We start from the raw sequence: 14,156 nt of genomic DNA on the forward strand, positions 1-14,156 counted from the left end.
GCAACAACCGCTTCCGAGACACAGCCCCGAGGAAGAGGAGGAAGTGCTGGTACAGGGGGGTGGTGAAGCTGCAACCAGGCAGAGGGGTGAGCTCAAGCACTGCTCCTCCCAAGCAGTGGGGTGCAGACCCTTGCCCCCCACCTCTCCCTGGAGAGGGAGGGAAGCAGGCAGTGCCCAGCTCCCAGTCTGGAAGTGACTCTAGTCTCAAACAGGAATTGAGAGCAGTTGGGGGACTTCCACCATCCCCTCGCCCTGCTCATGGGAACGGGGAAATCATCGTAGCAAGGCCCCATGTGACTGGGAGAGGAATTACACCATGGCAGGGGGAGGATGACAGCTGGGAATGAGCCGTGGTGGGGTAGATCCTGCCCCATGGCAGTCAGGGAAGGGGAAAATACATCTCTTGGGTCTGAAGGTAGATGGCCAGGATCAGGAAAGAACTCTTTATTTCCCATAAATACAGCAGATTCTTCGCGCCGGGCGTCTAGTTTTAAATGTTTTCTTCCATTTACAGAATTTTGCATTGAAAATATATACAAGTCTGTTCAAGACCCAAACAAGATCTGCAGAGAAAAAACCCATACAAAACCCTGAAGAGACCAGAAAGGGAAGTAAGACACAGCAGAACCCCAGCATGAAGACCCCCACTTCCCCCTCTCCTCCATTGCTCGCTGCCCTCAGCTCCAAGACACCTTACCTTTGCTGCCACCAAGCAGAGAGCACAAGGCACCCTGCTCTCCCCATCCTGCACAGACCTTCTCCTGCCTCTGGCAAGCCCAGGGCACAGCTTGCCCCCACTTTTAGGATCAGGCCTTGTTAAGGCCAGTTTAAGGATGGGAAGCCTCTCCAGTGGTTGCCAGTCCCATGGAGAACGGGGATCACTCAGGACGTGCCACCCCCAGGTCTCCTCCACGTCTGCAGATCCCCGCTCTTGTGTCACAGTGATCAGGCGGTGGGATGAGCCCCCTCCCCACCGCAGGGAGCCAGGCCTGCCCACCGCTGCGAGTGGAGGTGCGCAAGGCACAGCTGTACCCCCAACCCCTGTACCCCCACCCCTCACCCCGGTGCAGAGCAGAGTGGTGTCCCCAGGTGATGGGCTGGCCTCCAGCCTCGCCTCGACCCCCAGCCTGGAGTGAGATGCTGAAGAGCTAGGAAAGCCACCCTGCCCCACCACACTCTGGCCCAGACAAAGGGAGGAAGACCATGCACTGCTTCCTCCCACCGTTGGGCAGGAGTTGCAGGGAGGACCAAGCCACCATCCCCTGCCACCCCTTCCCTCCCCCCCCCACCTCTCAGGGCTGGTACACAGGATGAAGCCCGGCAGCAGCCCCCAAAGCTTGCTGTGGTACATAAAGCACGTGGAAAGGGCACGGGAAGGTTCCAAGCCCAGGAGACGGAGGGGAAGGCACAAAGCAAACCCTTCCAAGCCCCCAGGCTCCCACCCCTGGGCCCACCTCCCATCAAGTGCTGGATGGAGGGCTATATGGGAAGCTCTCCTCTCCCTGACACCCCCTCCCCCTTCCCAAAGAAGGGGCAGCTGCCTGCGCTCGTGCTGGAAACAGCCTCTGTTCAGCCTCATTCCATGCTGGCTCCAGCGCTCTCCCCCAGGCAGAGAACCACCGGGGCCCAGCATGAAGGATGGGACAAAAGAGGGAGCACCATAGAGCATGAAGCAGCTGAAGGGCTGGAAAGCGTGGAGGGGATGGACAAGGAAAAGGGTCTTCCTGTGCTAGGCCTTGCCTCAGGCTGAAGATGTTAAGCTCCCCATCCTTGTTCCCCACTGCACCTAAGGGGAAAGCAGGGTTCAAAGAGAAGCTGGACAAACTGGGGAGGGAGCGACGCCTTTGGAAGAGCAGTGAAGGCAACTGTTCACCCACATGAAGCTTTTCACTCCACTCCTACTCTTGTGGGATGAACATCTCCTGGCATCTCTGCTCTCCTCCTCGAGGCACGCTCCCTCCGGCCCTTGCCCGGCCATCTGGAGAATAGAGCGTGAGCAGCAGCCCCCCACCCACCCTCCCCATCTCCTCGAGCTGCTCCAGCCCCGCAGGGCTGGCTTCCCAAGGACTCTGCAGTGTAGTGCCTGCAATGCCTGGCCCTAGAGGTTTCCCCAGGACTCCGGCGGGGGGAACTGGTCCACATCCCCCATTTCGTTGTAGGTTTGCTCTCCCATGGTGAAAGTCAGCTTGTACCGTAGCCTCACTTTCTCCTGCAGACAAGGGACAAAGGATAAGCAGTCAGAAAGGGGGAAGGAAAGTCATGAGGAAGCTGCAGAGGGAATAGGGGCAGTGTAACTGGGCTTTGCCCAGGCAGCAAGACAAACCCCTGTTCATGCCACAGGGACAGTGCTGTTACCTTCTGTGGGTTAGCTAGCAGCAGGACTTGGGTGATGGCACTGGGATGGACTATGGGGTTGAATGCTGGCAGCTCCGTGCCTGAGGGAGGCTGTAGCTTCACCTTCATAACCTAGGGAAAGAGAAGAGCATTCCACATTCTTGAGAGGGATTTGGCAACCGGAGGCCCTGCTCCTGTGTTTATATTCCACAGTCTCAAAGAGAGTAACACTGTACGGGGTACTGGCGATCTGAAGACAGCCCCACACTTTCAGCCCCACCGAGCTCTCTCCACCCATCCTGCAAAAGGGGAAAGGCACCCTGGCCCCAGCTGGGGCCCTCTGTTCCAGCAGACACCTCCCTTACCTTGGGGACAGCAGACTGAAAAACAATGTTGCGGATGGGCTGGGGGGCCGTGCTGAGCATGGAGATCACCACCACCAGCACGTCCGGCCTCTCGGGCAGAGCATCCTTAGCGAAGTGGAAGAGGACGCGGAAGCCGTGCTGATCATACACTGTCACAGGGAGGATGCTGCCTGTGGGAAAGGCAGGGACAGGCAGTCAACCAGGAGGGAACTGGCTCTGCAGTAACCTTTCCTCACCCTTCCATCTCCACACAAGTCAGAGACACCACTCTTCCTCAAGCTCCACCACACCCAACAAGCAAGGAGTTTCCTCACATTCTTCCCTTCCACGTGCACGTGGTTTGTTCCACCTTCTTTAGGCCCTGTCCAGTTGCTTCTTCCCTGATTTTTTCCGTCTCCCTTCAAAAAGGTCCATGCCCCCACCCCCCACTCTTTCACCCCTGCTCACTGGGTTTGATTGACTCCAGAGGCACAGTGATGTTGGCCAGCGAGATCTCCTGGGGCAGCGAGGTGGCAGGAGGCCGTGGTGGGACCGCAGCACTTCCTGCTGGTGCGGTGGCAGCTTTTGGAAGTGTGGCAGAGGCAGGCAGCTCTGAGGTCAGGGGCAGCGTGGGGTTAGGGGAACCACTCTGGAGCACAGGCAGAGCGCTGGGATTGTGGGCTGTGCTGCCAGAGCTGCTCCTGTTCTGGAGATCCCTCAGGGTGAGCCGGGGAGGGGGCTGCTGCTTCTCCCTGCAGGGAGAAAGAGCAAGGAGTGTAACAGGCCACTGAAAAGTCCATGTCCAACACCCCAAAAATAGAGAGGATGGGGACAGATGTGTTGACCTTCCCCTGCTTACCATCGCACTTGCTGGGACTCTGGAGGCAGAGACTGTTGCAGCAGAGTCTTGCCCAGGAGGTCCAGGTCATCCAGGCCACTGGTGAAAGGAGAAGGTTTTGGGGAGGATGCACCAGCATCTGCTTTGACTGGTGGTGTTGCCACGATAGGGGTGATACCGAGCTCGTTGCTATCTGATGACTGTAGAAAGAGCACAGAGGAGAGCCCCCTAAGCAGGCTTGTACATCAGCACCCACCGTCAGACCCGGGACGCTTCCCTGCTCAGTCCATTTGTTCCTTCCACCACCCTCCCCACCTTCCGTCCCAGTTCCCAGCATGTTACCTGGAAGCTGTTCCAGCCACTACTGTCACCAGCCTGGGCAGGATGTGGTGCTGGGTCATTCAGGCCTGTTGGGTAAAAGCAAACAAGGGGGGAAGCTCATTGAAGGGAGCACGAAGGCGGCACCTGTAACTCAGACCCCTCTGGTCTGACAAGATGCAGAACCAGCAGGGCACAACCACTCAGGTGGTCTCAATCTCTGGCCTTCATCCTTGCACAGGGGAGAGCAGGGAGGGCAACAGTAGTTTTTCTGCCCAGATATCCTTATTCATGGTCTAGTTCCTACTGCAGGCAGTAGAGAAGTGAGTAGTACTGGGCTGACACCTGCATCTGGGAGATGCTACTTCATGCTATTGTATTCAAAGAGCCAATTTTAGGAAACAGCTTGTTGGGAAAAGTGGGACTCTAGAACTTTCTAGGACCTGCACCTCACAAGACTTCAATGTGAAAAGTTCTGGGAGTCCCATTCATCTGTTGTCAGCTCATGGCTTCAACTGGAAGGAGTAAACATGAGGAGCTGGGGGTGACCCAACCTCAGGATCCCATCTGAGGATGGCCATTGCATCATTGTTGATTTACCTGCCAGGTCAGTTTTCCCAGAGCAAATCAGAGGGCACATCCCTGCAGGCTCTTTCTGACTAGTCAGGAAAACACCATGGGAGTGAAGTTCAGAATCACAGCAGGGTCTTTCTCTCCTCCCTCATACTAAATGAAGGGCATCTTGTGGTCTTTTGTTATTCACCTCTCCCAGAGCTCTCCCTGCCACAAGGAAAACCATCCATGCACTGTCTAGAGTCAGGAAGAGGATGATGAAGAGCTTTATCTCTCTATTTCTCACCTAAAGACATGAGTTCATCATCCAGCAAGGAGACAGAGCCAGCCTGCTCAGGCACAGGGACTGCTGAGCCACCTGAAAGGGCGGGCAAGGCTGGGTAGGAAGGGCCTGTTGCTGGAAGATCCAGGCCTGACAGATCCAGAAGCGCTGAGGTGCTGCCTGCAAGGAAGGCACAGTCTGAGACAGAAACCTGATCCAGTCCTTTTCCAGCTTGTTGAGTGAGTTCCCATCCTTCCTCAGAGCTGGAATAAGGAACTCCCCCTCTGCTCTCCCTTCCAGTTCCCTCTCTTCATGCATCAGTTATCTCCACAAGCCATTTCCCCATCTCACCAGCCCCACTCTGACTTCCTGCAGGTTTCACCTTCCCACTTCCCTCAGTCTTCTCTTACACTGCAGGAAACCAGCAGCAGGGTCCCTTCTGCTTTGCTTTCCTGTTCCCACTCCCCAAGTCTCCTCACCTCGAAGGGGACCGGCCACTGTCTCCCCATTGATCTCCTCTCCGCGCACAAGCTGCTTGTAGAGATTGATCACCTGTGTCAGATTGTCATTGGCTTGCAGGATCTCAGCTGAAACCCAACAGGTGGGAAGGAAGGTTGGAACCCGTGAAGAAAGAAGGCAGAGTTGAGTTTTATGCCCCAGCTCTGTCTGTTCCTCAAAGCAGGGCCCAAGGAGCTGGTAACAGCCCACTGCAGACAGTGTTTCCACAATCGCTGCTGCCAAATTCATCGGGGTACACTGATCCCCCAACAGCAGCCTGAGCAGGACGGGCTCAAGCATCGTTCCCACTGGGAAGCAGAGGTGGCCTGTAACACTGCTGATTACTGCCACGTGCCCCTGCTTTGTGCCAAACCAGACTCATGAACGTAGGGCGAGCAGCCACCCCAAACAGAGCGGCAGCCGTGCCGTGGGCAGCACAAGCTCCCTGAAAGAAGACAAAGGGAGGAGGAGGCAGAATGAGGAAGGGCAGGTACACTTACCCAGAGCTTCATCATTGTCTTCTGTGTCGCTGGCAAGTCGGAAAAGCATAGGCCTCATGCGCTCGCAGCGCTGGTACAGCTCCTGGGGGAACGGAGACAAGGCTGCTGAGGTGGCCAGCAGAACGCTCAGCCTGAGGCACAAAACCAGCAGGAGGAGCTTGGGGGATAAGGGTGACCCATCTCTGCTGTGCCCAGGGAGGATGCTGGGCCTTTCCTCACCTTCATTAGGTCCTCATTGCTCTCTGTTGTCTCCCCCTTGCTGTAGTTTGTGACCATCTCTGTCAGCAGCTTCACGTTGTTGTTCACCTCCTCAATGGCATTCACCCTCTTGGAGATCTTCTCCATGCGCTTCTGATCCTGGAGGGAAGAACCAAGGGATGTCCTTGCTCTTGTCTGCAACTTGGAGAGGAAGGCTGGACTCCCTGGCCTGTGCTGCCCTTAAGAGAGCTCCTACTCCACTGGAGCACTTATTAGATAGGGCTGGAACCACCACAGATGTAGCACTGCAGCAGTGCCTGGGCCACAGAAACTGCCCAGAGCCATTCCTCCAGGCAACCAAGGGACTGAAGAAATCACATAAGGACTCTTCAGCAGCCACTGCTGCAAATTTTTGAGCTGAAGGTCTGTCTGTATGTCTACATGACAACAGAGACCCACTCTTCCCTTGGTGCAACCACTGCTTCCCAGCTCCCCATCCCCCCAGCCACACCTCCTGAACCATCTCCTTGATGAGCTTGTTGGCAGCCCGGAGGTCCTCAGGATGGGAGCTTTTTAGGAGACGAGCCAGTATCTGCAAAGAGAAGGTACCTGTGAGCCCAAGCTGAGTCAGCATCACCACCAGCCCAAACCCGTATCTGTCAGAGGCAACAGGCACCACCAGCCTTTTGAAAGCCCAACCACTGGAGCCTGTGGGCTATCAGGGCCAGGGAAAGAAGATGAACAACTGGTCTTTCTCTTCCCATTGTGGTTCTGGTTAGGTATGACAGGCCTTACCCTGAAGATCCCCTACATTCCAAACCCACCCCTGCCATGGAGACCCTGGAGCACAGCAGTACTGAGAGAGACAGCATGGTTTGACGCAGGGACCTGCCATGGGGCTGTAATGGACTCCTACTCAGACCTCTTTATGCATCTCTTCACAGGTGCAGTGGGTGGAGAGGGAGCACTACCACTTTCTCTCCCCTTCTGCAGTCAGAGAAACATCCCACTGGCCACTTACAAACCCTGATTTGCATGCTGTGGCCTGTGGAGGGAAAACACATCCCCTGCAGCAACCAGGCACCGCACCTCTGCTGCAGAACTTCACCCAGAGAAGCCAAACACTTGCTTAAATGTCCCAGCACTGATAGAGCAGGGCTTTGTCTGAGTGGTGACACAATTCCCATGGAAAGACAACACAGGATGGATCCAGGAGGGTATAAGGAGTTGGGTAATAAGCAGATTGCAGTGCTGGGGGTGGGGAAGAGATAACAGCAGCAGCATCTGGGGCTGGGATTTAAACCTCATAGCCAAGTAACTGTGAAGCCTAGAAAGTGCATAGCAGCAAACCTCCCAGAACCTGCTGGGCTAAGGTCAGCACTTCACCCTATGCACCATCCTGCAGTTAAGAGCTCCAAAGGTCAAACAGACCCACATTCCCCACCTCTGACTGTTTCCTCTGTCGTGATTTTGGAGTGGACCCTCAGTATTCTTGTGATGCACGTTCTGAAGGACAGCACATGGAACAGGGGCCTTGACTCTTTCTGGATCTCTACCCCAGGAAGACAGAAGACCCTGGAGCAGGGAAGATGCTGCTCAGTGCCCTTCTCCTTGCACTGAGCCCTTACCTTGGATTTCTCTTCATCATCAAAGATGATGTTCTTGGGCCGAGGGGGAGGTGGCGGCAACGGAGCATCGTCAGGCAGTTTCGGGTCACATTTCACGATCCCTGCAGAGGCCAGTGGAGAGGTCAGGAGGACTCATCCGCTGGGGGATCACACTGCTGTCTGGGTCATCTGAATCACCAGACCCAACTGGGACTGAGGGGGTTTGGGTCTGTCCCCACTACCCATGCTTTCATGGAAGAACTACCCTCTGCACCCCATAAACACCCTCTCTTAGAAAAACCCCACACCAACTGCCAGAGCACTCACAGCCCTTCAGCCCCAGCTCCTTCCAGTGCTCGCCCCTTCATGGAGCACGCAGATGTTCCTTCCAACCCATCACACAACTCAGACCACCAACAGTTCCCTCTGTCCAGCCAAGAGCCCCAAGGCACCCACTCCTTTGCCTGCTCCTGCTGCTGAACCAGGCCGATGGATGTGCTGGGTCTGGGCACAGGAAAGGGAGTGGTCTAGATTCTGCCCAGACAAAAAAAGGAGGGAAGGCAAACTCCCTGCCCACCTTCACCCTCCAGACCACTGCCTCTTACCTTGTTTCTTCAGCATCTGATAGGCCTCTGAGATCTTCACCTCGTGAGGCAGCCCCAGTGTCCAGCTGTACATCAGCTCCAGGATCTTTGACTTCACTTTTTCTGGTGTCCGGCTGCCAAGATACTAGGGGAAGAGAGAAGAGGTGGCTGGAGGCTGGTCTGAGCCGTTGCAGCCTGGCCTGTGCTCTCCCCTCCCCCAGAAGAAGTGAGACCGTTCCCAACGGCACAAGGAGGAGGAAAGAGGAAGCAAGCAGGAAAGCTCACGAGGCCCTTGCAACACGTCCTATGCTGCACTTGGCTTCCACCACAGGAAACACAAGATGTAGGAGAAGTGCTGTAACAACAGCCCCTCCACAACACACAGGGGCAGGTGGGAAAGCTCAGGCAGGTCTCTGTCACCTTGTGCAGGAAAAGCTACTGCTGATAGAAGCTGCTCAGCAACGAGGGGTCAGCAGGGCTGGGAGGGGAAAGGCTGTGGGTAAGGGTCCCTGGGGCAGGGCCCAGTCCTTTCTCTACAGGACACCCTCCAGCACCGTGTCCAGCAGCCTTTAGAGCTAAGTGAGCCCCTGATGATCAGCACCCAAGTGTTACAAACAATCTCCAAACGTTACATATCTTGCCCTACCATACAATCATCCTTCACCCTGCTCCTGCTGGTCTGCTGGGCACTGGTGGTAGAAACAATGCATGTGCCACCAGAGGCCACTGGCTTAAAGAGAGACATTCTCTAGGGAGCCTAGCAAGAGGGCTTTAGAGTGCTGCTGTCACTGTCCCTGGCTATTCATCATCACTGATCACAAGCTGTGACTGACAGATGAAGGTTTTCCTTAGTCAGATGTAGGCTGTGTTCCCTTAACTCCATCCTTGCTGGTGTTAACTGCCTTGACTGCACAGGAGAGCACACAGCTTGTTCACTGCAGAAACAGCAGCATCAGCAGAGCAGCAGGTACTGAGTTGGTGCTTCAGGGGGACTTGCCAGAGCACCACTGACCAGGCCTGGGCTTGTCCTCTGAGAGTGTCTCAACCAGGCTGGGACACTCCAGAGAGACATGGTCACGATGTCAAAGCTGAGGGAGGTTCCTGAGGACATGCAGCACAGACAGGAGCCAACAGAGATGCAGTGAAGGTGACTCCAAGCACGCAGATGAGCTCAATAGTCTCAGAAGTGCTGGTTGCATCATGTCTAGCAGGCCCTCAGCTTTCTGCATCGAGAACCAGCCAGGGGCAGAGGGCTGAAAGCTCACCTTCCCACTGGAAAACTCACCAAGGAACAAGAACTAAATCTCCTACTACCATCCTGTTTACCCCACATCCCAGTGGATGTTTGACCTTTCTGCTTAGCAACTACTTCTTCCCAAAGCCCTCCAGCACGAGACCCACCTTGGGTGACACCACTTTGATGAGCTCGTTGAGGAAGCGGAACTTGCCCACCTCATCGTGGAAGCGTTTGCCACAGCTCTTCATGCAGGACTCCAGCACCTGGGGAGAGGGGCCAGGTGAGGCCCAACATGGGGTCAGCAGCAGGTTCAGGAGGGAGCAGCTCCCTCCTTCTCCCCCCTCTAGAGGCATGGAGCCTGTAGCTGTCCCCACAGCAGCATGGAGTGACACTCCCTTTCCCTGCCAGGAGGCCAATCACCCTCCCGAAGTGAAGCAAGAAGATTTTCCTCTTTGCAGGTCAGTCTTTGCAGAGGTGGCTCAACAGCCCACAGAAGGAGATACCCCTAAGACAGCTTGCAAATACTTCCACAGCAACAGGCTACAATCCTCGCTAGGAACAAGAGCTTTTGTATCAGTCACCCCTCCTCTCCTGTGGAACCCCCTTCACCCCCTCTCACACTCGAGGGCTCAGGTGCTCCAGGGCTTTCTCAGAGGGAGTTGAAAGCTTTCTGTGCCCCTCCAGCCAAACCGCAGCAACCCCACACCCTGGCCCTCCATCTAGTTCTACCAGCCCGCAGATACCCTTACCGTGAGGGCCTGGATAGCTTCCCATTCTTGTGGAGACTGGATCTTGTGGGCAAGAAGTCGGGTGGCAAGTGGAGGCCTGGAAGGAGTGAAGGGGCAAAAAGCTAGCCAGTTATTGATGAAAAACCTGGGGTTTGTATTTCTACCCAGGAATCCAGAGTTTAAAAGCATATTGCAAGTTTAAGGCATTGATCAGACACCAAGACACCTCAAAACCCTAGAGGAACCTTTGTTAGCAGAGCATGACACCCTCTTCTCACCTCCACTTTGAGGGGCTTTGTGCCTGTTCAGCTCTTAGGAAAACCGCACTGATTCTTATTATGTGGGGAACCACAGCCCAGCCCCACGGCCCAGAGCAGCCCAGAGAAAGGAGAAAGTGCTTACCCCTCCAGCTCTTTATTGAGCTGCTCACAGAAAGCATTGATACCGTCCCAGTCCAGGTCCTTGTTCAGGGGGTTCGTCGCTTTGTCTGTGGGATGGGAAAGGAGAGAGTGAGGCCGGCTCCCCAGGCTCGCACCCGGCAGAGCCGAGGGGCCACATCGCTGCCGCTCCTCCGCCGAGGAAGGAGAAACACGCCCCGCGCCCAACCCCTCCCTGCAGCACCCACCGGCCCTGCCAGCACACAGCCCGCCCGGGCCCAGCCCGGGGGCCGCATCCACTGAGCCACGGCCCGGCCAGGGCCACGGCCAGAGCCAGGGCCGGGAACTCCTCGCGCCTGGCCCCGACACCCCCCCCGCCCCCCGCCGCCCCGCTCCGGCACCCCCCCCCCCGCTCCCTCACACCCTGAAGCCACCCGCACCCCTCCCCACCCCCGCACCCCTCCCCACCCCCCCCGCCGCGGCCCGGCCGCGTCGCGCCAGGGTCCGGGAGGGCCGCTCCCGGCCGCACTCACTGATGCGCGCCTCCAGCGTCTCGGGCTCCATGGCGGAGGGCCCCGGCCGCCCGCCGGCCCCTCAGCGGGGCAGCCCGGCGCCGCCGCTCGCCCGTCCGGCCCGGCGCCGCCGCCCCATGGAGCGGGAGCGGCAGCGAGCACCGAACCCTCGAGAGCGTCGCTCTCCACGGCCTCGCCACCGAGTGCCGGAAGCCGGCGGCGCAGAGCGCCGCGCCGCCGCCACAGCGCCCCCTGCCGGAGCGCACCCTCCCCCCGAGCCATCCTAGAGCTCGCTGAGCAGGGGAAATGAAAGGCGCCGGCTGGGAAGGGAAGCGGAAGCTTCCGGGAGAAGGGCAGAGAGAGAGAAAGAGTGAGAGGAAGAGCGGGACAGGCCGGAGCACCGGAACGCGGCTGCGGCCCGAAAGCAGGCGGGCCTAGTCCTTCCCGGAAGGGCCCTCGTACTGGCAGGGGAAGCCACTTCCGGTGAAAAGACAGGGCACTTCCGCCCCGCGGGGCAACCGGCGTGTCCTTTAAAAGGACACGAGCTTCCCCCCCTCCGCCCTTCGGCGCATGCGCGGTGTGCGCCCGCCCGGCCCTGAGGGCAGCGGGGCCAGGGCCGCGCAGCCGTTGGCGCTCTGGCCCCTGCGCTCAGCTCCGCGGCTGTGCGGACGTTGTCTTGGCGGGGAGGGGGGAGGGTGGTTTCGGCGGCGTTACAAAGTCCAGCAAGCGAGCTCCGGTGCCCTGGTCGGAGTCACATTTAATAGAGACCCATCGTGCCCTGGCCGGGCCTGCCCGGTCCTTGTCAGGCTGGGCTGAGCAGCCGGGGGCAGGCGAGCCCGGGAGGGAGGAGGCTGCCCGGCTGGCGGGGGGGCTGGCGGGGCCTGTAGCTGGCTGAGGGCTCCAGGAATACCAACCCCGGGTCGCCCTCGTCCAGGCGTGTAGCTCTGGTAACCAAGGGCAGCTCTAACCGTGTCACTTCGCCTGGCGTGTTCTCTCTGCGCCCCAGTGGGCAGGAAGGGGCAGCGTGCCGGTCCCTGCGCCGATTCGCTGCTCCTGTTGCCTTTTCTAAGGTTCTTTTTTAATTTTTTCTTCTTCTGACCTTTTAAACGAACGCCGGTGAAAGCTGCCAGCTCGATGGCCTTTGGGGAGCAAAGGGCCCCACCTGTTTGGAGCGTCCCCAGTGCGTCCCGGCAGCGCCGGTGCTCAGAACCGGCTGCTGGGGCTCATCCTGGCCCTGGTCCCGCCGGAACCTCGGCGATAAGAGCCTGAGCGTGACACGGTCTGTTCAGCCTTAAAGCGCCTAATCCTGGAGACAGATGTCTGAGTCAGAGTGGTCCTGTGTTGGGTTACTCATTTACAGCGCTAATCCCGCAGATGGCAGGCGAGGGAACTGCCCTGATAGCTTTTCCTTATGGGGAGCCATTGTTTTGGTGGGGGCTTTTTGGCCATTACGAGGTACTTCTTGACGCTCAAACGTGGTTCTTTTTTTAACTCGCTGCCTTGTATCACAAAGACTTTTTAAAGTCCCTTTAATAGAAAATTGCCACATCCTTCCCTCCGCTGTGTTCAGGCACGTTTTAAACGAGCTATTTTCATCTAATGAGTCAGCCTTGCCTGTCACTACTACCTCTTTGATTTTTCTGAGAATCCTTAAGTCGCCTTTAGGAGACCGAGGCCTAGATCTGCTCTCCCCAGTCGTGCATGATCTGCATGGAAGGCATGTGTCTCTTCTATCCAACCCACAGAGCGATACCTCCGAAGGAGTGGTTTTTCACCCCGGTGCTTCACAGCCTCATTTTGCTCAGGTTTCGATCCATCTGAGTCTGAAGGTTGTTTATTCTCCTCTCTTGGGCAACACCCAGTGGTTAGCAAGTCTGGGATGAAAGGAAGGCTGCACCTCTATGCAGCTGGTTGCAAACAATGAGGAGTGAACTCATGCATGACAGTCCTGTCAGCAGTGACCTTTCAAACCTTGCTTTTATTTCTAATAGATGTAGGAGTCTCCTTCCCCCACGGTTAACATCTGCTCTCCATATAACAAAGACCCTAAGAGGCACAAAAAGAACCCAAAAAGAGATCTAAGTCTGAATTTTGCTCCCTGTAGCAGTGGTTAGATGATGTGAGGAAAAAGCCTCCTTTCTCCTGTCCCTCAATTTATTTATACCGACAGCTGGAATCCCAAAGTAGGTTTAGATGGAGTGAGAGAGACGCTCTATGTTGTAATTAACACCGCTCCAGAATGAAAGTACTGGAGCTATAATTAGCGTGTAGCCAGTCGCAGAGGAAAGTGATGACACTGGAGCCGGAGGCCTGTGTAGCTGGCGAAAGGGAAGCTTGTGCTGGCAGAGAGGGGTGCAGGGTCCCAGGTTTGCCAGGCAGAGGGCAGCAGCAGGCAGGAGAAGTCCTGCCTCAACAACCTGGGTTTAGCAAACGCTGTCTCGGACCTGGCAAAGTTCTCTGGCTCTGGAAGGGAAGGCGGCCTTGCAGGAGCAGCTATGCTGCCCGGGAGAAGCGTTTTCCACCCACTAGGTCGTCTTCAGCCAGCCAGAACCGCCCTGTCGCTCTTGCTCTGTCCCAGGATTTGTTTGGTTTATCTGCCTCGTGTGTTTATGCAAACCCTACAGTGTTTTTTGGATGCACTTGTGTGCAGCAGAGATGGCTTCTGTGCCTTCCTGCAGGGTCACTGGCTCTGGCCCGTGACGTGAGGTTCCCTTTCCCCTGTCACGTTCCTCTTTCTTTGGCAAGGCATTCTGCTGGAGAGCTTTCACTTTCCTGACCCTCGGTGCTGCAGTCTTTTGTTCCCTTTTCTTGTTTTCCTGCTCTGGCTGACTGCTGCAGCCAGTTCCCAGGTTCTTGGCTCGCTTTTACCTCTGCTGTTTTCTTTTGGAACCTCTCCTGACATCACCGCGGACCACGCACCTCTTGTGCAACCCTCTGGATTTGCAGCCCTGCTCTTCCCTGACCTTGGCTCATCTCCTTGCTTTTGCAATACTTCCAAGCACCTTTCCCAGCAGAGGGTTGCAATTAGAGGCAAGTAGAGAGTTGCATACTTCTCTGGGGCGAGAGCAGGTTTGAGCCCCTTTAATCTAATAGGAAACGTCTCCTTCCCTCTCGTATGCTGCGCTTTCTTGTGGTGTGCAGTCATCCACCAGGATCGCTCCCTTCCATTTCTTTCAGCGCTTCCCTTTTCCATATAGGAAGACCTGTCCCCACCGTGATCAAAGGCATCCTTCTATGACTACGCAG

General features: G+C 56.7%; 1 protein-coding gene across 2 annotated transcripts; it reads right to left on the reverse strand.

Moving 5' to 3' along the window:
- Positions 1–2,073: 2,073 nt before the first annotated feature.
- Positions 2,074–11,095, reverse strand: GGA1 (golgi associated, gamma adaptin ear containing, ARF binding protein 1). 2 transcript variants are annotated; one of them, XM_084263064.1, is made up of 17 exons: positions 10,932–11,095; positions 10,424–10,508; positions 10,043–10,118; positions 9,458–9,556; positions 8,078–8,201; positions 7,494–7,594; positions 6,377–6,457; positions 5,887–6,024; positions 5,668–5,749; positions 5,149–5,256; positions 4,694–4,849; positions 3,859–3,923; positions 3,538–3,716; positions 3,147–3,430; positions 2,700–2,869; positions 2,356–2,466; positions 2,074–2,209 (listed from the first exon to the last, which is right to left on the reverse strand). In XM_084263064.1, exons 1-17 carry the CDS (start codon positions 10,960–10,962, stop codon positions 2,099–2,101), a joined length of 2,001 nt encoding a protein of 666 aa, XP_084119190.1. In that variant the 5' UTR covers positions 10,963–11,095; the 3' UTR covers positions 2,074–2,098. The 2 variants fall into 2 exon arrangements, with proteins under 2 accessions (XP_084119190.1, XP_084119191.1); XM_084263065.1 differs by lacking the exons at positions 2,074–2,209; positions 2,356–2,466 and having other exon boundaries at positions 2,723–2,865.
- Between the last annotated feature and the right edge of the window lie 3,061 nt (positions 11,096–14,156).

This window comes from Gallinula chloropus (genome assembly GCF_964237585.1).
Source record: "Gallinula chloropus genome assembly, chromosome: 1".
Classification (NCBI taxonomy): Eukaryota; Metazoa; Chordata; class Aves; order Gruiformes; family Rallidae; genus Gallinula; species Gallinula chloropus.